Here is a 24,534-nt window from a genome sequence, read left to right as displayed (position 1 = left end):
GTCTATGACTTTAAGACCGTTCATTTTCCTTCTAAAACCTGTAGTACCTTGGAAGATGTTCTCATTATATCTGAGAAAACACAAACACTAACGAATCCATAACTTAAAACTATTTTCTAGCCCCTGCTTAAAAACTCAGTGCAAATATCCACACAGGTGTAGTGTCTGAGATGGTGATAATGCTTTGGTCAGATAATTCCTGAAACAAGATACTAGATATTTGGAGAAGGTGAATGATTTAAAGATTGCCTGAAAGCAAGGTCAACCAGATGTCCCCAATGCAGCCTCTTTCTTTGCAACTATGGGGTCTCACCTCCAAACACTTCCCAAAGCTTAACTCTCCGATCCATGCCTCCTGTGGCCAGCAGCCGGGAGCCCGGACTGAACTGCACAGCGTTGACTTCCCCATCGTGAGCATCCTGCAAGACAAGCAACCTGCTTCAACCCCAATCGCTGTCATTCCCGAGAGGAAGGAGCCCAGTGCACATGAACACTCTGGACGTCTAACAAAAGGCATCAGATGCTCACTTAGAAATAAAGGGGGTCCGCTCATAAACTAACTTGGATTCCTACCCCATTTTATTCTTATAGTTACAGTTCCATTTATTTAAGCACAGTGCAACCTTTTTAAAAAGCATTCAAAAACCCATGTAGCCTAACTGCCTAAAGTTTGTCTTTGCATTAATTTCATTTCTCCTTAAGAAAAATAAAATTTCAGTCTTTATTCTACTATGATCTTAATGGCTTAAAATTAAGTCTCTGATTAACTGCCTCTCTTTTTGTCCAAATTATGTTAATGCTACATGCTAAACTATCTAGTCAAAGTACAGCATGGCTTTTCATGATAGAAGAAGTCTTTATGGTTTCCTAATGTGAGTATATCCCCACATGGAGTCCTAATACGAGCAGATACCACACCAGCTGCAACGCATCACTGTTACAGTGGGATTCTATTCTGCTCTGGAAACAATACAGCACTACTGTGTACTAGCAGGGTGACTTTTGCCAAGTTTCTTAACTTTCTGAAGTCTCAGCTCATTTGCTCATCTATAGAAAAAGACTTCCACCAAGTTGTGTGACCTAGGAGTGTGCCTAATCACCAACAGGCCTTCAACGAGACAGGTATCACTCTGGGAGAATTTTAAATTCTTCACAGGGAGAGACACCTGGGCGACTGTCAGTTAAGCATCTGCCTTCAGCTCAGGTCATGATCCCAGGGTCCTGGGACTGAGACCCACGTTGGGCTCGCTGCTCCATGGGGAGCCTTTTCTTCCCTCTCCCTCTGTCACTCTGCCTGCTTGTGCTTTCTCTGTCATATAAATAAAATCTTAAAAAAAGAATAAGTTCTTCACAGGGAAATCTTTTTCTCTAAAGGTTCAATTATTTTGACAAGAGACAGAGCATGCACATGGGGGGAGGGACAGAGGAAAAGGGAGAGAATCCCAAGCGATTGCCCGCTGAGCACAGAGCCTGACGCAGAACTTGATCTCATGACCCCAAGACGACGACTGGAGCAGAAATCGAGTCAGATTCTAATTTGACTGAGCTATCCAGGCACCCCTTCACAGGGAAATTACTGAGACTGGCATCCAAACTAGAAAAAAAAAAATCTGAAAAGATGGTATCTTTTTTTGTGTTCAGGATGGGAAGGGAAATGGGGTAAAAAGCATCCCCTCCTAGAATGGGAAAAAAAATACCAGAAAATGTCTCTGAAACCGCTCTTAAAAATTAAGACTATGGGGGTGACTGGGAGGCTCAGTCAGTTGGGCATCTGAGCCCCGCATTGGGCTCTGCGTTCAGCAGGGAGTCTGCTTGGGACTCTCTCTCTCTCTCCCTTTCCCTCCACCCCTTCCATTACCCTCTCTCAAACAGATCAATCTTAAAAAAAGAGAAAAGAAAAAAAAGACTATCGATGCTGAAGTCTTTATGGATGAACTACAATGCCTGAGATTTGCTTTAAATTGCTCCAGCAAAAGTGTGTGGGGCAGAGAGAAGAAAACTGGCAGATATAGCTAACTGGGGCTGCCTGGCAGGATGATGGGTGATGGGACCCAGAAGTTCTTTTACTCCCTGCTCACACCAATGTTTGAAAATTTTCATAATAAAAAGGAAAAAAAACAGACCGTGGAAAATGTGGATTACAAATATTAGATCACTAAACAGGTCATCAATCATTTGCCTAAAACATCATTTGGGGAAGACAAAAATCTTATTGTCACATCTGCTTGGGACTAAAAAAGATGGCTGAAATATTATCAAAGGCATGATTATTAACTGACTAGGACATAAACACCACTTTATTTTGCTTGGTGATCTGATCCCACCCCAGCCCTTGTGTCCCACTGCTGAAAAGCTATCAGAGAGCTGACCAACCTTTTTGCTCCGTGTGATTCCCTTCCTTTTCCTTCTTCTTTTTTTTTTAATGCTATCTTTCTACTCAGGAGGTCTCAGATTGAAAACTTGAGATCATGCACCATCACGCCCATGGCTGCCACTCCTCCATCTCCTGCATAGCCGGTTCTGTTGGATATCCGTCAGCTGTGAACTGTATACTCTCAGACACACATGCTGACAGAATCCCAAATTATCAGCTGCTCCATTATCCCATACACATGACTTAAATGTGACGGGAGAAAACAATGGGCTGCTGGGAGTTGATGGCAAGGAAGGGGCTGTGACACTGAGTGCAATCAGACCTTTTACCAATCATCACTGACCTCCGTAAGGTGCTTGGGCCTGTCAGGGACTCGCAGGAGTGGAATGGCAAGGGGCCTTAATGGTCCCCAATCCAACTCCTCATCTGGAGGAAGACTCTCTTTATGACATACAAGGTGGTTAAATCACTCAGCCAGTTCACTCTGTGGAAATCTCTAATCAATTCCTCCTTATGCCGGAACGAAAAGCCTTCCCCATATAAATTCCCTCCCATTTTATAGTGAGTCTTTCTCTCCCCTGAAAGCTGGCTCCTCTAACTCAGCCCATGTAACCCACAAGTCAGCCCAGCTATCTGGGCTCTGCTCTGCTTCTCTCTCCGCCCCTAGACCCGCACTTGCCAGTACCGGAGTCAGGTACCCCTTATTTCTCCAGGCTGGTTCCATTTCTGCTCAGTTCCCCCAAGTTGGGACCTGCTTCTTCTTTTCTACTAGCATCCAGCTCTGAACTCCAGCTGACAGCCCCAGCATCACAGTGGCCTCTGCCCAGGGCTGTCTCCTGCTTCCAAACTTGTGCTTCTAACGATTGGAAGTCACGCAGATTTGGGTATAATTCATGAAGCAAACAGTTGCCCTTTCCCACCTTCTAAAACAGACTACTAACTAGAATTTCACTCTAGATCGGAGCCAACCAGTGACAACAATGACATGCATTAGTGTAACTTCTCACCAACCACAGCTCCTTCTCCCTTGTCCCATCTCTCATGCTAAGGATTCTCTCTCAGCCAGTCCTGTATTACAGAAAATGGTTATAATAAATTCTATCCTCTAAGCTAAGCAAAATGTATCAATTCCTTCCATCAGACACAGTCAACAGGTGTAAAAGCTTGCTATTGCTCTAAATAAAACAGTAGAAAGCCAGCTGCTGTGGAGAAAGGATCCTTTAACTGTCAGGCTCGGTTACCACACAAAGCTTGGTGGGACGTGGGGTTCAACTGTACTTACAAAGACACACATCGCTGTTGTTGGCACTCTCACTTCTTTACTAGAACCAGGATGAGGATCCACATTATCCTGGGGAACTGGAAAGGAAGAGACAGAACGCCTCCTAAGAAGTAACATAAAGGAAAATATTAGGATTGCACAAGGCTTCCTGTCCACCAAACGTCCAGGAGGGATTCAAAGACGACTTTTGACAGTAGCTTCTTCTCCCTCCTAGACTCTTTGAACCCCAGAACAATTCACCCGACCAGAGGCATCCTCACTCAAACAACACCCGAGATGTATCCAGCACGTACCTGCACTCGCTTGCTCGCTAACTCACAGACTCCAAAACCCAATACTGAAAAGCAGTCCCACAAAACTGCTTCCCCAGCCAATAAACTGCGGCAAAAAACGTTAAACGTTCTCAACGTGATGTAACTGCCCGCTCTGCGGGAGCTCGTTTGTCTTTTGATAAGACTACTTGAAGGTGATTTCTGTGCCTAGTCACAACCATCCTCAGCATCCAGTGTGGTCATAGCGGAATCAAATGCGTGCCCGAGGAGAGGGATGAGAGCGTGCCTGCTGTGCAGAGCTCAACCTAACTGCCTGCTCAAGAAGCTGACAGCACTCCTAGGAGCATGCACAGCGGCCTGGGAGGCACATGCACACCCGACAAGTGGGGGGTGAAGCGGTGATCAGCACAATTATCAAGGAGCCACGCTCACATGCCGGGCTGAGAGAAGGGAATATTTTCACCTGGCAGCATCAGAAGAGTGATGTCCCAAAAGGGGAGACTCGGACAGACTAAAGGAAAGGCCAGATCAGTACGCAGCAAGATTAAGGAAAGAAAACAGAGGAAAAAGGAAGAAGCTAAGTGAAAAGCTGAAGTCAAAGCATCTGAATACTTGGCACCACGGAAATTTGGTGTATGTTTAAAAATTGGTGATAAATCATATACAACACTTATGAATATTCACACACATATTAACAAGGAAAGGTGAAGGTTTTCTAACCTACCCAAAGATATTAGTGATAGAATCCAGAAGGCCTCCAGCAGGCTGCGAGAGTCGCTTACTAAAGAGGAGGGGAGGATAGGTTTAAACCTTAGAAACATTTTGCCCATAATTCATCAATAAAAACAGTCCACAAAAATAGGTACCTGGGAGTATGTCTCCCATCGAGTTCCCAAACCCCAGCCAAGAAACCCCCTCAGAGGAGCAAACCATCAGAAAACAAGGGGAAGGCAGGAGGGAGGACCCAGCTTCAAAGTTTTAAAAGACACAAGGTTCCCCGCATTAAATTAACTTGTCTTAGAAACTGTGCTTCAGACAATGACTCAATCTGACCTAACAGTGTCTGGCTATTAATAACCAATTCCCATCCACTGAGTCCTGCTTTAGTTATTAGCAAAGAGAAAAAAATCCTGGAACCCAAGTACGAAGTAAACAGTATGATCTAAATAATCATCCCAACAAGGTGTAACTGTCCATCTTGTGGGAAGCCATGACACTTCCTCCCACCTCCCCTCACGGGGTGGTGGCAGCACCAGACAGCTTGAGTCCCATGTGGAGGTGACCTGAGGAAGATGGGGACACTCAGGAGCCCACGATCTCCATAGCTGTGCAGGAGGGGCTGGGCACTCCAGCAAGGGGCTCTTGCCACCGCCACAACGTGCCATCCGCCTATGGCGTGAGTGCCCCTCTCCTGGCCCGCCCCAGCTACTTACGTGGCTGCTCTGCTGAGGGCACGCACAGGAGACGTCTCCTCAGTGTGATCAGAGGTTTCGTCCACGATGACTTCAATGTCATCATCCCTGGAAAGAAGAGCAAGAGGCCAAGTCTTTGATCCTGCTCCTCGGGAGCTTTGTGGCGAGTCTGTTCCACAAGCACCAGCACCATCTCTTAGTCACACGCGGCCTCCGTGAGTTGGCCATGACAGAAACAGCCAAGGGTTCTTCGGAGAAACAGGAATGGCCACACTCTGAATGACACTAAAAAAACGTTTAACCTACTGACATCAAATCTAGAATTCCAGCTGAAAAGAACTTAAAAAGTGATCTTTTGATCCTCTGAGGTGTGAACATCGCTCCCACTTGGAAAGCAAGGAAACGATCTAACAAGCCTAGAACCATGCATCCAGTGCCAAGGGAGATTCCTTCCTTCAGGCCGGGTTCACAGGTAAGGGCTCCCGCATGTGAACAACTGGACCACAGTGCTCACCAAGAAACAGTTCCCATGAGATGGGCTGAGCATGGCACAGCCGACAGCCAGGGCAGCTCTGGAGCACAAGAAAATGACAGGGCAAAGAGGAGATCCAGGGGAGTAAGGAAAACTTTTGCTGGAAGGGCAAAGAAGTCAATGGCTGCGTTAACATTGGCTTTAAATACTGCCTTAATAATAGAAACAGGAAAGCAGAATCTCAACACAATTCACTTTTGACTCTGGGTATTTTATGCTTAGGTTTCAACACGTAGTGCTTCTGACATGTAGGAAGTCTATCATGCTTCATGTGAAATAATCAAGCCACAGAAATGCCCTGTTGTTTACCGGCCTTATCCCACTTGATACAAAGCACCTCTGGAATCTACCCCCACCTCTTGTTCCTGGTTGGGGGAAGGCAAGCAATTATTTTGGTTTTAATGACCTCCTACCGAGTTGCAATCAGAAGTAAAATAATAAAACCTAACAACCCAAGCCTTTATCACCTAATGTTCAGACTCCTTAGTCTTGAGAGCTAAATTTTTCCATGATTAATTATCTGGATTATGTAAACATATACTTGTTACCAAGCAAGTTAAACCAAGTCAAAGAAAATTTGTTTTCCTTGGCTATCGATTTTAGGATTCCACACAACTGACCCCAGTCTAGGCCCGGATGTAGGGGAGAACAAAGGTATGCCTGAAGAAAGAGAACAAGGCTAGCCTTTCTTTTCTTCGTGGTTCTGGTTTGGAGGAGTCCCTTGTGTCCATACAAGCGTGACAGGAGAGCAACAGAGACAGCAAGGGTAGCGACCACGAGCAGAGCCTACGTAAATGTTTTCAGAATGCGACTAACATGAAGACACTTGGAACCCTGCAAACGTCCAGGGCCACAAGAAAATACCAGGAAGTGGCAACTGGTTATCACAACCTTTCAAAGGTAAGAATGCCCTTTGCCCCAGAAACTCTGCTCTTTGGGAAACACACAGATTAAGAACAGGCTTTTAAGGTCTGGCACTCCTAGGTTAGGTTTGCTCTATCCCTTCCGAGGAGATCTTGGGCAGCATGCTTGACCTAAGTTGTGTCACACCCAGTCACCTGTTTATGCTGCAGTAGGGAGGCAGACAAATGTCGCTTTTATAAGCTGTCATTTCTAGGTCAGTCATTTATTTACTTTGTAGTGTCTGTAAAATATAACTCAGATTCATTTTCCACATCTGAGAATACAGAAGAAATGTCTATAAGCACAGCCTTGGTATGGAAATCTTTTTTTCTTATAAATTAACACCCTGTCTCGTGGCTGTCTCCTCTAACTGAATTCAAACCAGTCCCCTCCATTTATAAGGAAACAAACAACATTTTAAAATGCAGTAAATCACAATTCTAATACTATATTCTGGAATATTTTTCAGTAGAAAAGGAACACATCATAAACCAGAAGCAAGCGGAATTCAGTCATTCACTGAATTAAATTAAATTTAAATATCTACCACTCTTAACACAAAGCTTCAGATCTTGCAGAGGACTCTCCACCCCAACTCCAGATCAGGGAAAGTTCCAAATGGATTCAATCCCTTTTGCTCCAAGAGACTGTCATTTTCACTTAGGCTTCAAAGGTTTGCCCGCACCTCCACTCAAAGTCACATCCCAAGAACAGAGAGCAAGAGAAAGAACCCCGCCCAGTGATACACTCCAGGAGGCCCAATGACAGGTAGAAAATGGATCAAAGTATCAAGAAGGAAGCAGCAAGGTGGGCACCCGTCCAGAGTGCAGAAGTCATCTGTTCACAGCCCCACAGCCCACAAGGAGCATGAGCTGCAGCAGCCTTGGGATGGGAACCAGTGTTTAGTGGCTCCCTCAGAACTTTGAGTTTCCTTTCTACAATCTATAATAAACGATTTTACAGAAATAAGAACATGGTAACATTTTAAAAGAGCAAATCCAATTACTAAGAGCAGTTCTGATTGGAATAGCTCTACTTACTGTTCAACGGGTAGAGGTTCCTTTGCTGCTTCTGCAAGCTCTTTCTGTAGCCGGGCTTGCCGCCTCCTAGTGAAGAAAGCCCACTAGTTAATGCTGGCTTCAACAAAGCAAAGCACTTCGGCCCTCAGTAAACTACTAGCTCTCATAACATATTTGAATATTCAGTGCATCTCAAATAACTGCCCTGGGCATAGATACCCAGTCCCAAACCCATACCAGTAATGTCAGTAAGGAACCCTGTCATAAAGGATTCCAGAGCACAGGCCAGAAGAGGGATTATGTCATTAGAGAAAGCAGTGACCTAGCAAGGTAGAGCCTACCCATCATGACCTGGGGCCTCCCAGGACAGAAACGCACATCAGGTTTATCCAGGGCAGTCATGGTCAAGAGTGGGCTTTCTGCAGCAAACAGTCTGACACCAACATGTCAAGAGCATGAATAGTTAACAGTTAAGACTTACTTAGAATTTACTTGTCCCTGACTACTTGGTATTGTTATTGCCAGGTTTGAACTCATTTAATCTTTGTAACAATGCTTTGAGATCTAGCACTACTTTAACAGGTAAGGAAACTGAGGTGTGGGATTCTTGAACTGTCAAAATGCACATGGGTCCACTTACCAGGACTGCATACAGATGTCTCAGCTATGGACAATTTTTTTTTTTTTTAAGATGTATTTATTTTAGAGAGAAAGTGAGTGTGGGGAAGGGGCAGAGGGAGAGGGAGTGAGAGAATCCTCAAGCAGATCCCCACTGAATGCAGAGCCCCACATGGGGCTTAATCCCAGGACCTGGAGATCATGACCTGAGCCGAAAATCAAGAGTTGGTGGCTGATTACCACCCAGGCACCCCTCGGCTGTGGAAAAATTTTAATGTGGCCAAACAGTCAAGTCCACTATTACCCCTTCTCAGAACAATTTCTGTCTCTCGCCAAGTCCTAAATTCAGGATCTCCCCCCATTTTTAACCTTGGCCTTGTTTTCTCTTCCACGGCAATTTCATCTCTAACTGTGGTTTTACTCTGTATGTGGAGAACCCCTAATCTGGAATTCTAGCACTGCTATTAAGCCCCAGCCAAGAATTCTGCTGGAATTTTTTGTAAAGCTTCTACCAGAGTTAATTCTCAAAACAGGGAGAAGTCCTTTAGGTGGCATGTGAGAATCATGGGAAGGGATGATTGCAGCTTATACTCCTAATTTTATCTTTTCATTTTATTAAAAAATATTTTATTTGACACTGAGAAAAAGAGCGTAAGCAGGGGGAGCGGCAGTGGGAGAGGGAGAAGCAGGCTCCCTGCTGAACAGGGAGCCTAATGTGGGGCTCCATCCCAGGACCCTGAGATCATGACCCGATCATGACCCAGATGCTTAACTGACTGAGCCACCTAGGTGCCCCTATTTTTTATTTATTTTATTTTTTTAAAGATTTTATTTATTTATTTGAGAGAGACAGTGAGAGAGAGCATGAACGAGGAGAAGGTCAGAGAGAGAAGCAGACTCCCCGTGGAGCTGGGAGCCTGATGCGGGACTCGATCCCGGGACTCCAGGATCATGACCTGAGCCGAAGGCAGCGGCTTAACCCACTGAGCCACCCAGGCGCCCTGTATTTTTTATTTTTTAAAAGAAGATCTATTTACTTGACAGAGCGAGCGTGTGCACATACACACAAGTGGGAGGAGGGGAAGAGCAGGAGAGGGACAAGCAGACTCCCTGCTGGGCACAAAGCTCACGACCCTGAGCTCAGGACCTGAGCCGAAATCAAGAACCAGATGCTTACCTGACTAAGCCACCCAGGCACCCCCTACACTCTTACTTTTATATGAGGAAGATGGGAAACTAAGTTTTATAGGACAAATGACAAAATTTTATCATTTTTTCTTAGCTGGAATAGATGACCTATGAACTACCTTTGAGGGAAACCAGAATTTGGTGTGGGACATGTAACAGCTCATCTACTGCAAAGGCACTACCTCTAAGTGAAGGATAAAAGATAGACCTAGTGTTACAGGGAGCAGAAGGCACCTGCAGCCCCTCCTTCATTAGAATAGCCGAAAAGATACCGCCTTCAATGGTTCAAATATTCCCCAAGTGTGTCAGACACAGCAGGCACCATGATGGTAAAGACCTACCTTAGCATAGCGAGGGAGGCAGAACACGGACAGCTACTTCAAAACATGAAATGTACCATGCTATCGCTCAGGTAAACTAAGGCTCTAGAAGGAGAACATCTGACTTGGGGATCATTAGGAAGGAGGGAAAGCTTCCAAGGAGTAAAGTCAGATCAAAAATGAAGAAACCTCAGGGTCCGCCTATGCAATCAGAAGAGAATACACCCAGAGGCAAATCCCTAGGGAAACACTCCAAAGGAGCGAGGGCAGACATGTAATATGCCTCGTACCCCATGTTCAAAGGAAGTCTGTGTCATTCTCCTGTCCACTGTGATGACCAAGGACCCTTCCTTAGCTTAACGAAACGCCTGCCTGCTTCTCCCTTGGCAGGTGTTCAACGTGCTACACTGACTTCCAGGTGACCCTGGTGAGTTCACTGCCTTTAAGCTAAGGACTCCACAGCAGAGGCCAAACTATTTTACTGAAACACGAGGGGCGCCTGGCTGGCTCAGATGGCAGAGCATGTGACTCTTGATCTTGGGGGTTATGAGTTTGAGCCCCATGTTGGGGGTAGAGACTGCTTAAAAATAAAATCTTTAACAAAAAATGTAAATACGAGACAGAATAAAAAAGCACAGCTCATGTTGTAGTATGACAGAAACTTAAGAAAAGTTAGAAAATACAGAGAAGTATAAAATGAGAAAATAAAAGCTACAGTCTTGCCACATAGAAATAAACACTATTAATGATATAGTTCCTTTTTAAACTTTTAAATTCATTCAAATTTTGGATCATGTCCTATGAAAACATTTCCTACCCTACTTTCAGTTACATTAATTACATGTATTTTCTTGGGTCACTAAGTACTCCTAAGACGTGTGTTTTTAGATGACTTCGTAAAACTGCACTGTAAGAAAATATCAGTTTATTTCTCCCCCAAGGGAGATACTACTTATTTTTTATTACTATGAGTAATGTGCCATCACAAAATAATACCCGTGACCAAGTCCTGGGACTTGCTTAAAATAAAGTCCAACGAGTGGGAACACTTCTCAGGTCATGCCTAGGTGGCCTTGGGAGGTGGTGGAATGGGCTTTCCACAGACAATGTGAAGGTGCTTCCCCCTTCCTCCCGACAGCCCTCCAGGCCAGCTTTCCTGACTGTGTGCACTCCTGCTTTCATCAACTCCCTGTGCCTCACACCTGCCAGAGGGTTCGCCTGTCTCATCCACTCTGCGGCAGGATATTTACCTAATGATTGATTGCATCTCTTTGATTGCTTTTGTGTCAAGAAATCGGAAAATTTTATACAGTCCACTTTTTATTTCTATTTTTTTAATGTTTGGGAAGTCCTCATACTATTTAGAAATTTTTCATAAAATAAGAAGTAGGTATCACATTTTTCATCTCTACCTTACGTTATCAGTTTTTATACAGATTCTGAAATCTACTTGAATATATTATTTGGTAGGATTAGTAATCATTACGATGACTCCTTCCTATTTTCATTCTTTCAGATTAACTGCAATCATCTTTTCAAATTCTAAACTACAGACACAGGGCTTTAAAATTGTATGTTATGGGCCACCTGGGTGGCTCAGTGGGTTAAGCCTCTGCCTTCGGCTCAGGTCATGATCTCAGGGTCCTAGGATTGATTCCTGCATCGGGCTCTCTGCTCAGCAGGGAGCCTGCTTCCTTCTCTCTCCCTGCCTGCCTCTCTGCTTCCTTGTGATCTCTGCCAAATAAATACATAAAATCTTTTTTAAAAAAAAAAAGAAAGAAAAAGAAAAATCGTATGTTCTAATCTGTTGACCACTTACTGTCCGTTTTCTCAGTGGATTTTCTTAGGCTTTCTAAGTGGGTAAGCATGAGCCCCCATCCCTTCTAGTGACCTTGCATTCTGCATCCTATCTGGTCAGATGGCCAAAATATCAGTCAGAGTTGAAGAGAGTAAGCCCTTCCTTCTGCTCCTGGTTTTGATGTGTGTTAGACTCTCCGTGGAAATTTTCAACACACACACTTCCCTCCATTAAGACCGAATCTGGTGTCTAGGATAGAAGGTCTCCCTGTTAAGAACGCTATCAGCTGTTGGTTGCTGATATGTGTGTTTATTAAAAGCTTTTGTTCCAAGTTGAAGTGTTTTTATCAGGACTGGGAACTGAGTCTGAGCAAATGGCATTTTTGGGGTCTACTATAGTGGCCCTACAGTTTATCATCCAAGGTGATAGATTTAATTGATTTCCAGATTCACCGTCTTTTAATTCCTGGGGTAAGTCCTAGTAGGACTGCAGTAAACTAAAAAAAAACAAAAAAAAAAGTACTGGGGCACCTGGGTGGCCCAATCAGTTAAGGAACCATCTCTTGATTTCGGCTCAGGTCATGATCTCAGAGTTTTGGGATGGAGCCCCATATGCACTAGGCATGGAGCCAGAGATTTTCTCTTTCCCCCTCAGCTCCCCTCCACCCCACCCCTTGTGTGGGCACACACACTCTCTTTGGGGGGGGGGGGAGGTACCAGTGACTCTGACTTAGGAATTTCACATCTATGTTCATGTGAGGTTAGACCGTAGTCTTCTTGTTATACTATCCAGAGCTTTGGTACGGATGTGGTTGGTGTTATAAAATCAGGGATGGGAAAAATTCCAATCTTTTTCTTTTTTTTTTTTTTTTTTATTTTATTTTATTTTTTTAAAGATTTTATTTATTTATTTGAGAGAGAGACAGTGAGAGAGAGCATGAGCAAGGAGAAGGTCAGAGAGGGAAGCAGACTCCCCGTGGAGCTGGGAGCCCGATGCGGGACTTGATCCCGGGACTCCAGGATCATGACCTGAGCCGAAGGCAGTCGTCCAACCAACTGAGCCACCCAGGCGTCCCTCCAATCTTTTTCTAATTCTGGTTTACCTTCCATTGTTCAAGAATTAGCTTTTCTCCTTGACACACTGAAAGAATTCACTGGCAAAAATTGTATGGGCCAAAGCCCTTTTGGAAGGTAATCCTCCGCTTAGCTGTTAGTGTTCTAATAAATGCAAATCTCTTTTATGTGCACCACTGAGATTTCTGATTTTATTAGTGTTTTCTGGCCCGCTTGTGCCATCCCTCCTCATCAGAGCCGCCAGGTTCATTTTTGCCTTTTCAGAAAACAAGGCTCTACTTTACTTAAAATGGGAATCACTACCTGTGGACTGGTGTCTCACCTTGAATCTTTTTCATTCTCTGCATTTAGGCGATTGGCTTCCTGGGCTTTCTCAGCCATCCACCTGGTGACCAGCTCCTGGTTCTCTTCAGTAGTTTTCCTCAGTTTCTCCTCCAAGGCAGTAAACGTGATCTGCAGGGCATCATACTCATCCTTCAGGGTCTGGTTGGCTCTTTCAAGGTCCTGAAGCTTACTGCGTAGTTCTTGGCACTCCGTCTCCAGGTCAGAGATAGTCTGTAAGCATTCTGCAATTCTGAAAGCAGGACGTGGAGAAGAGGAATGGGCCCGCTCAGGAGCCCTGTGAGGAGCCAGGGCACCTTGCCAGGTGCTGGAGCTCCATGAGCATGGGCCCCCTACAGTAACGTCAGCCATCACACCAGGTGCCACGGAGGACTCATGTTTACGAACATCTCACTTAGCCAAGCCCAGCCCCAGTGGTTTACAGGACAAGCCGATTAGGAGAGGAATTTTACCTAGGGTAAAATTCACCCAGGCAATGAAGGACTAGAAAAGCAGGATTTGAAAAGGGAACTTTTGATGCCTATATAGAGTACTAACAGGGGCTTAAAAGAGGGCTAGAAATTCTGCACTTTCCATTGGTTCTATCACTCGATAAGCAAAGATGCCTTTCTAAGCCTTTAGAGACTCCTGTCTGCAGAGCAAGGAAAAATGGCACAGAGGAAACCCAGGCTTCCCTCCAGCTCAAAGGTCCTACAATTTGGAATTCCAGGCTTCTCTGTGATCAAGAATTATCCTGCCAACAAACTCATCCCTGTTCCCAAAGACCATAGGCTCACTCTGGCACCATCTCCACCACAGAAGACGCTAGCTCTCCTATGCAGTGGCCACAGGGAGAGCCATGAATGCTTCGGGGACACTCACAAGGGCCAAGGGTACTTGCCAGGGGCATGCTGGGAACCCAGAAGACTGAGGGCACTGTCCTTGCCTCTGTCATCCTTAGCAGGTAGATAAAAATCCCAGGCTGTGCATGCACAGAAGTGACACTCCTGCTGAGTCCCATGTGGTGACCATTTGCCAGCAATCACCACTGGCCCCGCCCACTAGAGTACAATAAACAGAGTGCAACCCCATGGCCAGCCCTGGAGAAGGCATCATCTCTACTCACTTTGCTTCATTCATCTGCATCTCCCTGTCCTTCTGCTGCATTTGGTTATTCAAGTCAATCACCAATTGAGCTAACTGGGGAAAGGAAAACACTTGCATCAATGAGAGAGTTCAGACCTCAGCTGGAACCTAAACAGTGGGTGCTTTTTAAAATTGGAGGGGGGGGGGTTATTTTTAAGAAAGAAAACGTGCCCTGTAGAGTTGGGCCAAGGCCCCAGGAAGAAACAAGCTGGGTGGCAGCGAGGAGTGGGAGGGCAGATGGGGATGCTCATGGGAATGATGGGAAGTGCTACGGGTCACTGCCAGGTTTCCGCTGAGGACTCAGCTGTCCCCCCACCTCAGCCACCTTTCACACACTTCAGCTGATAAAATGATCAATTCAGCTGCACTGATGAGAAAATACATTTTCTCATAATTTGCCATCAAATCGCCACCCAGGATTAATACAGCCCAGGACATTTTTTATGTCCTTTCTAATGAATTTTTCAGAGATTGCAGGGTTCACTCTCAAACACCCTAGGAAAGTATTAGTGAGACCCGCCCTTGAACAGGCAGAAAAGCCTGCTTCTTTCCCTCAAAGTTTCTCCACTTGTACCTTTCATGCCACCTGGGAGTGGAGCAATCGGCAGCTACCCTAGTGGCCTGCCGTCTTGCTGATGGAGGGAAAGCCCTTGGCTTTCCCGATGTTGCATTCCCAGAGAGAGGACGACGCCGCGTGTTGCCAGGACAGCTGCAAGTTCTAGCGCAAGCGCCCTTCTGCCTGTTCACCCCCACGCAGGGCCTGCGCAGAGCAGAGCAAAGACGAGGAGCAGCTATCAGTACCTCCCCACGTTTCTTGTGTAGCTCAGTCAGTTCTTCTTGGTGTTTAATCCTCAGCTGGGCCATCTCTTGTAGCTGACTATCATTCCAGGCACCATCATGTCCAGGACTAAGTCCCCAAACCAGACAGATGAAGGAATGTGCAAAAAAGAGAGGAAAGAGAGAGAGAAAAAAAAAAAATCAGACCCCAAACCTCCTCCGTTGGGCAGTGAAACAGTAACCTCAGAATTTTGAACCTGTATGTGACAACACAGCCAATAAAGCCGTTCATTTTCTCCGGGACAATGTGGTGCTAAGCCATTACAAACCTGAAGTACAAAGTAGGAAACACGAGACATGGTAAAATAAACCAACCACAACTTGAACCACAGGTCGTGTCAGGAACAAAGCATGGATTCCAGATGAGGTTTAGGTAAACATGGAGGAGACAACAAGGTCCAGTCACTCGACAAATGTTTGAGTGCCAACTACATGCCAGGCACTGACCTTGGACCTGGGGAGAAGGCAGTGAACACAAAGCTTTGCTCTCAGGTGACAGATAAACAGTTAAGAGCAGACACAGTGAGTAAGTAAATACGTGAAGTCCAGTGGTCAGACATGCTTTGAAGAGAAACTAAGCAGGGTAAAGTTGGGGACAGAGCAACAGGGTTCCTGTTCTGTGGGGGGCACCCTGAAAGGAGGCTTCTCTGAGAGGAGAACATCACTGAGGACCGGAAAGAAGAGAGAAGCCAGCCACATGGCCCCTGGAGGCTGGACCCTCAAGTGAAGAGAAAACGTCAACTGTTAGGCCTGGGGAAGGCAGCCTAGCTGGTGTCCTCGGAGAAAGTATGAGCGGAGCTCCACATGCAGGAGGGTAGAGAAGACGGGTCAGGGAGGAGGTGGGGAGACCACGCAGAACCTCCCAGGCTCCTCCTGGGACAATGACTGGAAGCCACTGCAGTGTCGTGAGCAGAGGAATCACTTAAGTTTTAACAGGATTGCTATGGTTACTGGGTGGAGAGCAGACCATGGCGGGGGCGGCAGGGGAGTGGCAGAGAGGAAGAGGTAGAAACAGGGAGGCCAGTTCATGGGATGTTACAAAGTCCAGCTCAGATCAAGGTGGTAGCAGTAGAGGCAATGAGATGTGGTCAGATCCTAGATCCATTCTGAAGAGAGAGCTCACAGGACTTGCCTTTTGAGTTGGCTGGAGAGTCCAAGGGAAAAGAAGGAGTGGAGGAGGACTCCAGGGCTTTGGGCCTGAGCAAGTGTTAAAGGTGCAGGCACCACCTACTGAGACAGGAGGGACTGGGGTTTGGGAAAGACCTGAAGAGTGTGGTGTGGACACCCAAGGGGGTGTGTGGAGTGCAAATCGGCCGTAAGAGTCTGTACGTCAAGTACAGAATGGAAGCTGTCAGCAAACAGACGTATCTGAAGCCCCAGAGCTGAGCTCAACGCCTTCAAGAGTTCACGTAGTTTTTGAGGCTTGGCAGAGGCTCGCACCCCAGGTCAGAAACAACGGGTGACTGACCTGTACATTTTAGCTCAGGACTGGGGTTGCAGCTGCAGAGGAGAACCATCAGAAGACAGATACTTAAACCACCACCTGGGGAAAGCACAAGATGGGGACGAGGAAGACACTGGAAAAGTAGGACACCAGCACCTGAAGGGAGGGGAGAATGGCCTCTTCTGTATGCCCTGTCATAAACAAGAGGGGAAAGGGAGCAGTGTGACACTCCTTCCCTCTAAAGGTACTTTTATGACCTGTTCCAAGCCCATCCTAATACCTCATCCTTTGAGGCACTCTAATACTTCCCCAATCGTCACCCATGAAGTAGAAGCCAAGAGATTAGAAAGTGGAACACACTGTACAGGAAGTCACCCTAAATTAGGCATAAGAACTAGAAATTATTTTTATCAAATCCTCTTATGTTAATGCAAAGCACTGTGAAATATGCAAATGTACAAGCAGTCCCTTCTTTCAAGAGCGCATCAGGTCACTCCCTGCTTGGCTGGTGCTGCGGATGGATGACAAGGACACCGGGCAGCCATGTTCTAAAGTGGTGGTTCTCCGATCATCTGATTACAGATTACGGGCCTTACTAATTTACTGAAATGGTAGGTCTGGTGTGGGGCCCAAGATTCTGCATTTCTAACAATTTGTTAGATGCTGCCATCTAGGAAACATACGCAGGAAATGAATGGAATCAACTACTTCTATGCTGTAATCTATGCAGAAAGCAAAGGGATTAAAACACTTCAGGAGGGATGCAGAGAAGAGATCCAGATAAAGCTTTTTAAACACAGGTGGTAGTATTTTAAGAATAACTAGGACGAGATGGACAGAACTTAAGGAGACAGAAGGGCAAAAGAAGCCACCAGGCCCATCTTCTGTAAATACCCTTCTGGCACCATCAAACACCCACTTGAGCTGCTCTACCCCAAGGAACCAATGGATAGACGCACAAGAGTGTGTGAGTGAAGGATGAACATGCCTGAGTGAGTGACTACCAACGAGGAGGGGCAGGACACCGAGGGAAAAAGGAATCATTGACGACTTGTGGGAAATAAGGGCACCATTAATAGAAACAAGGCTGTCAGGAGAGGCCTCATTAGGGGCTCAAGTTTTTAGGAAAGGAAGGACCTCCAATTAAATTACCATTCAGTGATATTCAATCAAAAGAATTATTATTTTTCTATTTACAGCACCTTTCCAAGCAAATGAACTTGACTGACCAATACAGGAGAGAGAAACACGGTCACCAAGAGTCTAATTAGATAGAAACAAAATATTTCAAGTTTTCAGCTGATTTAGATGAAAAAGGTAAAATGGCATTTTCTATACCTAATATCGACCAGAAACCTACAACTAATATTTTAAATACTACAGTAGGCCTCCCAGGGCCACAGTCAGGAAGCAGCTCTTGAATTTATTGTTAAGCAAGGACAGAACCTGGGCTGGACCCTCTGTTCCTCTTTCCCACTCTGGTCTGCCAGGGGACCAGATGAGGAAACACGGAGGCAGGCATATAGCAGATTTAGCTACAGGGATAAATAAATTTGGCTGTACCTTACACTTCTGGGTTTAAAAAAACCCTTAAATTAATACCAACTCATTTTTACAGTTGCTAAATGTTATCTGACACGTAAAAAAGTACACAAATTCTAGAGTAGTGATGAGTACTGTTCCCATTCTGACCCTCAAATTTAATATGCAAACATGATAAACATCTGGAAACATGATAAACATCTGGAAAAAGACAGTAAGATGATAGAATGATTCTATTTAAACTGTTTCTGATGAAATCTGGCTTTCAGATTTTTTTGGACCATGGCCCTCAAAAAGAAATATAGCTTACGGGGCACCTGGGTGGCTCAGTCAGTTAGGTGTCTGCCTTCAGCTCAGGTCATAATCCCGGGATCTTGGGATTGAGCCCTGCATCGGGCGCCCTGCTCAGTGACAAGTCTGCTTCTCCCTCTCCCTTTAACCCTCCCCCTGCTTGTGAGCACACACTTTCTCTCTCTCTCTCTCAAATGAATAAATACGAAAAAACCAAAAACTTAAAAAAAAAAATAGTTTACATGAATGACCCATGTAAACATATCAAACTTCTCATCATGAACACCTATGTGCGTATTTAATGAAACAATACTTATCCTTTCTATTAAAATGCAAGTTTTTCCTAATATTTCTTAAAAAAAAAAAAAAAAAGCTTGGGCACCTGTGTGGCTCAGTCATTAAGCATCTGCCTTTGGCTCAGGTCATGATCCCAGGGTCCTGGGATGGAACCCTGTGTCGGGCTCCCTGCTCAGAGGGAAGCCTGCTTCTCCCTCTTCCACTCCCCCTGCTTGTGTTCCCTCTCTCGCTATGTCTCTGACAAATAGATTTTTTAAAAAATCTTTAAGTAAAATAAATAAATAAGGCTTGCTGCAACCTGCTAGCTTAATTTCACTCTACTAAAATATGTTGAAAACCACTGAACTTAAAAAGCATCAAACAGACCTGTATTGTATAAAAAGCACTTCATGCTTATGCACCAGTCAATCCTGTATTAATAAGATCTGTGTAAATCTGCTCAAGAATGCCTATTTGTGTGATTATTCAGAAAAAGTGAACCCCGTAGGCTGACGGAGGAATTGGCCCAGTTACCTGCCTCGAGTGACTTCTCAGACTTAACAACACCTACTGAAAAGCCTTCTTTGGTGGGTACATACCCTCAAAGAAAGGATTTTAGTTACTTGGCTTCACAAGTTCTTATCTGAAAGGAACTGACAAAAACTGGAGCACAGAAACAGTATCTCTCAATTAGAAAAGTGACAGCTAAACTGAGATCCGTTTTAACTGAAGAGACACAAGCAACAAAGGATAGTTTCAAAATACCTTATCTCATGCCTGTTGGGGATGTCATGCTTTTCAGCTTGTAGCTTATGGGCCAGCACTGAATGAAGATCTGACTTTTCTAGCAACTTGTTATCTATTAAAAAGGAAAAGAAGAAACACATTATTATAACTGATGTACACCTTATCACTACTTCATATCCTGTAAATATTTGGACCAAAAAAACCCATAGGGGACAACTGGGTATGTTTCACTTTCATGAGGTGTCAAAGTACCAGGTGCTGCACTTGGACAGCAATTGTAGCAACTGTCCAAAACCCACGAACATACACTCCTTTAATGCTTCCTGGCCTAAGCAGGAGCAGCCCAGCCAAAGGAACCTGTGGAAGCATCCTTACAAGAATGTCCCCCACTTACCTATGTTTATCTCAGGAGTTAGAAACAAAACAAACCCAGTGGAAAAATGAAACATTATGTACCTTATTATTACATTTGGAAAACGTAATTTTTAGATCAAGGCACTAGAAATACAATATGAATGAGAGTCCTTGGCCTTGAGGAACTCAAGTATAGCAGAGGGTCAAGTATACGGACTAGAAGAGTTATCTTTACTCATATGCTTGGATGGTTTGACAGAGTCCAGGCAGGAGGGCCAGCAGTGATCCCGCAAGCAGACAGAAATGAAAGCTGGAACCAACACATGAAAGAGCAGAATGAAAAATTCAGACCTTTTCTTACTGGCCATGATAAAATAACAGATTTTAACAGCAGGCAGTGACATAGACAGACATTTACTAGTAAGAAGTCAAAGATTATTCTGAAGTTCCTTGCTCAGGTGACTTTGGAAGATGCTAATGTGTCAAAGAATACAAGACTGGAGAACCTAAGGAAGAAAATGAGTTTTCCTTCTGAAAGTAACAAAGGTGACAGGAAACATGATGCAGGAATTCAAAGGACAAGTAGTTATGAATGACAGTCACACAGGGACTGGCAAGGTGGGAGGGGGCACTAAGCAAAACAAGAGACTGATCCCGGGAAACTCGCTAAACAGCTACATTTGATGGGGACTGTCGGAAATCCTCAAAGTCTGAGATTAGAACTGCTCTAGAACAAAATTTTGATAGGATTTATGCTAGCGAATATTACTGCTGGAAGGCCTTATCCTTTTCTTCTTAGAGTCTTGAGTTCTACTTCTCTTTTATATATGGAAATGGAACTCCTGGGCAGAAACAGAAATATTCTTGGTTTAGGTTAATTTAATCAACCAGTTCAGCAGAACAGGGAAGTATGGTTCCAACCCTGGGTGTTCACGCACATCAAAGGGTTCTAATAAGATCTTCAAAATGTCACACCAGAGGTGGGTGCCCTGAGATATTAGGTCTTTCAAAGGACAGGAGGTATTCAGGAGGGACCCTCCCTGAAAGTTCCTCTCACTAAAGAGAAGCATCCAGCTGAAGGGAAGCTGCCATCTGTCCTTACAGTCTCTTTTCATCTTTCTCTTTAGGTTCCGAGGCAGAAGCTGAACCTGACTGGCCTGGAAGGGAAGAAGAGAGGAGTGAAGGTGTTCACAGGCAAAATGGAAATGGCCCCGCAGATATCAATCGCTGACCTAAAGACAAAAGCTCTAACAGGCAAAGGTGGTCTTTCTCTCCAGCCCCCTAACTGCCTCTCATATCAGTCTGGGCTCCTAGCCCCTCAGGCAAGCACTATTCACCATAGCTATTTAATGACCTGTTCCCTCTCCAGCATGGTCTTCTGATTTTTCTCCTACATCCTCCCCCCTCCCATCAAAATGACTATTTTCAATGCTGAAAAACCATCCAATCTCTATCAATGCAATTATAGCCACTTCTGTTAATAGACTATTTCGTAGATGGCTTTCAAAGCACTTATATACACAGTTTTTATGAAGCGGGCAGGGCGACATTCGCCCCTTTTACAGATGCAGCAAATCAGACTCAGAAAGGTAAGTGAAAAGATCAGTAAGGTGTGGAGTCAAACTTCCAGCCCAATGGGACTGTAAGTTTATTTTAGCTTTTAAGACAAAGCATTCAACAAACACCTGACCACCTGAATTTACATAACCCACTGGCAATCACTTTTGAGTGGGAGGGGCTTTCTGTGTTTCTGGCTGTAAGGATCTCTTAGAGTACAAGGAATTAGCACAACAGCAGCACATTATCTCACTCTGCTTCCCACCTTTGCTAAGAGGGCGCGTTCAGTGAAAGCAAGGAAGGGTCATTTCTTCAGAACCCCAGTGAGAAAAACAAAACACAAAGTTAGGACCCATCAAGTCTGTGTTCAAATCCAGACTCCACAAGAATCTGCTATGCTTCTCCAAGAAAGTTTATTAATCTCTCTCTGCATGGTTTCCTCATGTACAGAAAAGACAAAAGGACCTGCTTCATAGAATTTTCAAGAAGATAAAGAGAAATAACACATGCCGCTTATCTACCGAAGCACTCAAACCACTCTGCACATTAGAAATACTTGGGGAGCATCAAAAAACACTCCCATCGGTGTCCCACCCTCACATACTGCAATTTAACTAATCTGGGCTTTTTAATTTTTAAAAGATCCAGGTGATACTAATGTGCACATCAGTTTGGGAATCAGTGATTTAGCACAATCAGAATTCATTAATAGGCGACTATTACTTTGAATCTCACCATCAACATGGACTCCAAACTTTTGTCAGGCTTTCTTCAAAGGGTAGATGGAACCATAAGACTGAGGAGTGCTCATTTCTCCCCCTAAATGTGCCATTTATCGGTTCCGTAAAATTGGGGAGGGAGCAAGGAAATGCTCAGGGAGACTCATCTAAGGGTACGAACATTTTTGTACTCAAACTGCAGACAGGGGTGGGGAGAGGAGAAAACCTTCATATTTAAGTTTCCAATAACCATGTCCCAACCAACCAGCAGGACTCAAAATGTGTACCAGTTAAAGAGCACCAAGGTGGACTAAAAAACGAGAGGTCCGAGGAATCAAAGGCTGAATATTTCACAGAGAACAATCTTAATTACGTGAGTTAATGCTTAAAGTCAGTGACCCGTTTCAGCCACACGAGGCCCCAAACGGGACGTTTCTGGACCCTATTCAAGTACACATGCGTGGAAGCTTGGGTTACAAACACAAGCGCGAACGGTGCCTGCCCACGAAGAACACACAGTTTAGTAGGGAAATCCCTCTAAGGTCAGAGAGTAAGATCTAAAAAAACGGCATGGGGCGTCCGCCTTTTAGGGTTTGTGAGGCCGCCGCAAGGCGCGCAGGCGACCCCAGGGGTCCGCCTACGGCTTCCGCCGGCACCCCGCGTGCTGCTGCGAAGTCCGCCCGCCCGCCCGCCCGCCCGCTCCCCCGGCCGCCCGCCGCTCACACTGCAGGATGATCTCTTCGAATGACTGCCTCTGTAGCCGGTCCCGCCGCCTCAGCTCCTCCGAAATGTGGCGCTTCCAGCGGGGGAAGTCGGCGGCGCGGAGCCCCGACGACATTTCGCGCGCTGCCCCGGCGCTTTAGCGCCGCCAATCCGAGTAGGGGATGGCGGCCCCGGGCCGCAGCATCGGCTACCAGCGGACGCCGGAAGACCGGCGGCCCAGAGAACACTACCACGCACAGGCCGCCGCCAATGCCGTCAGGGACCGTCTTCCGGCTCCTGCCGGAAAGGGTTGGGGTCAAGGCCGGAAAGCCCGCCTCCTAACCCGTCGTCTTACGCTACACGCATGCGCTTGGCCGGTGGCGGCTCAAGGCGCTGAGCAATGACGCCCTCCCGAGGCCGGAAGCGCAGGAGGCAAGAGGCGGCCACTGGGAGGCGTGCGAGCTACGCCGGAGCCTTAGCTGTCGGCGGGAAGGGGACCGGGAAGGAGCGGTCCGTCAGTTGACGTTTCCTTCGCTGCCTCCCCACCCCCACCCCCGCCGATTTCTATTTTCCTTGGCCTGCCTTTCTTTTCTGTATCGCCTCAGTTTACAAACAAAAGTGGAGGCCACTCCCCACACAGTAGCTGAATGACCCTAGATGAGTGGCAATCTTGCAAAGCCTCTGTTTCCTAATCTGTAAAACGGGGATCCTCATGATACCCTCCTTGTCGTGAAGATTAAAAGGAATAACCTATGTAATGCAGTGAGCGCTATGCCTGGTACATTGCAAGCCTAACGTCACCTAGACCCGGCAGTATCTTCCTACCCAAAAGTCTGGCTGCTTTATACTTTGGCAAGAGTGTCCCATTGCCCTTGGGAATAGGTTTTTTTAAAACGACGATATGGAATGCAAAGAATAGCTTTAGAAAAATGGGAATAGGGGCGCCTGGGTGGCTCAGTGGGTTAAGCCTCTGTCTACAACTCAGGTCATGATCTCAGGGTCCTGGGATCGAGTCCAGCATCCGGCTCTCTGCTCAGCAGGGAGCCTGCTTCCTCCTCTCTCTCTCTCTCTCTGCCTGCCTCTCTGCCTACTTGTGATCTCTCTCTGTCAAATAAATAAATAAAATCTTTAAAAAAAAAAGAAAAAAAAAGAAAAATGGGAATAGATTAGCTATGAAGTGTAGAAATTATCTATGACCTAACAGTAAATGGGTTCTTAAAGAAGGTAATCTAAGGGTGGGGACATAAACAGGACTTTGAAAGAGGAAAATGGCAGTTTGCTAGTGGATACTGAAGGTGCTCCATGGAAGACACACTCGAGACGATGGCATTTGTCAACTCAGTAGAATGGAAATGGTCTATAATAGAATCATCTAAGTTCCATTTACCTTTAACTAATTAGTGAATTTACTGCATGAAAGTGAAACTGGACGAAACAGGAGGCCAGAGGAGATGAAAGGAATATCAGAGCCTGGCTTCTCTTCCAGTGTGGCTCAAATCCAGTGGAAGGTCCTTCAGAGACAGATTTAAAATCTCCTTTCCTCTCCTGTGGAGGGAGTAGATCAGTCAGGCTTCTAGAGCTTCAGCTAGAGGCACTTCACGGGCAGTCAGTACTGAGTGATCTGAATTTGTGGGAAAGACTAGGAAGAGTCAGAAATAGGAGGACCTTTCTCACACACTGAAGGAAATGAGAGTGCGGTTTTCTGAAAGTCACCAAAAATGCCCCCCAAACGTAATAGTGGTATCAACCTCAAAAGACCAGAGCGTCACATAGCATCAAATCTTGACAGTTGAATGTGCTGATTTTC

At 45.5% G+C, this 24,534-nt stretch overlaps 1 protein-coding gene and 1 non-coding gene across 6 annotated transcripts in view; both read right to left on the bottom strand.

Annotated features, from left to right (window-relative positions):
• Positions 1-23,015, bottom strand: part of ATG16L1 (autophagy related 16 like 1) — a 37,498-nt gene extending 14,483 nt beyond the window's left edge. Inside the window, exons 1-11 of one of the 5 annotated variants that reach the window (XM_032857518.1) lie at positions 22,749-23,015; positions 19,414-19,507; positions 15,060-15,165; positions 14,239-14,312; positions 13,114-13,365; positions 7,816-7,881; positions 5,362-5,448; positions 4,653-4,709; positions 4,392-4,439; positions 3,657-3,759; positions 314-419 (exon numbers count right to left, since the gene is read on the bottom strand). In XM_032857518.1, coding sequence (XP_032713409.1) covers positions 314-419; positions 3,657-3,759; positions 4,392-4,439; positions 4,653-4,709; positions 5,362-5,448; positions 7,816-7,881; positions 13,114-13,365; positions 14,239-14,312; positions 15,060-15,165; positions 19,414-19,507; positions 22,749-22,863 — 1,108 coding nt within the window. In that variant the 5' untranslated portion in view covers positions 22,864-23,015. The remainder of the gene's footprint in view (positions 1-313; positions 420-3,656; positions 3,760-4,391; positions 4,440-4,652; positions 4,710-5,361; positions 5,449-7,815; positions 7,882-13,113; positions 13,366-14,238; positions 14,313-15,059; positions 15,166-19,413; positions 19,508-22,748) is intronic. The other 4 variants (XM_032857519.1, XM_032857520.1, XM_032857522.1 and 1 more) reach the window with 4 other exon arrangements.
• Positions 2,444-2,718, bottom strand: LOC116868002. Its single transcript, XR_004382724.1, has one exon.
• Positions 23,016-24,534: the final 1,519 nt, after the last annotated feature.

The sequence above is a fragment of the Lontra canadensis genome, unplaced genomic scaffold (genome assembly GCF_010015895.1).
Source record: "Lontra canadensis isolate GAN:19392208 unplaced genomic scaffold, GSC_riverotter_1.0 scaffold13, whole genome shotgun sequence".
Taxonomy (NCBI): Eukaryota; Metazoa; Chordata; class Mammalia; order Carnivora; family Mustelidae; genus Lontra; species Lontra canadensis.
The sequence above is the reverse complement of the archived record's forward strand: the minus strand, read 5'-3'. Positions and strand labels throughout refer to the sequence as shown.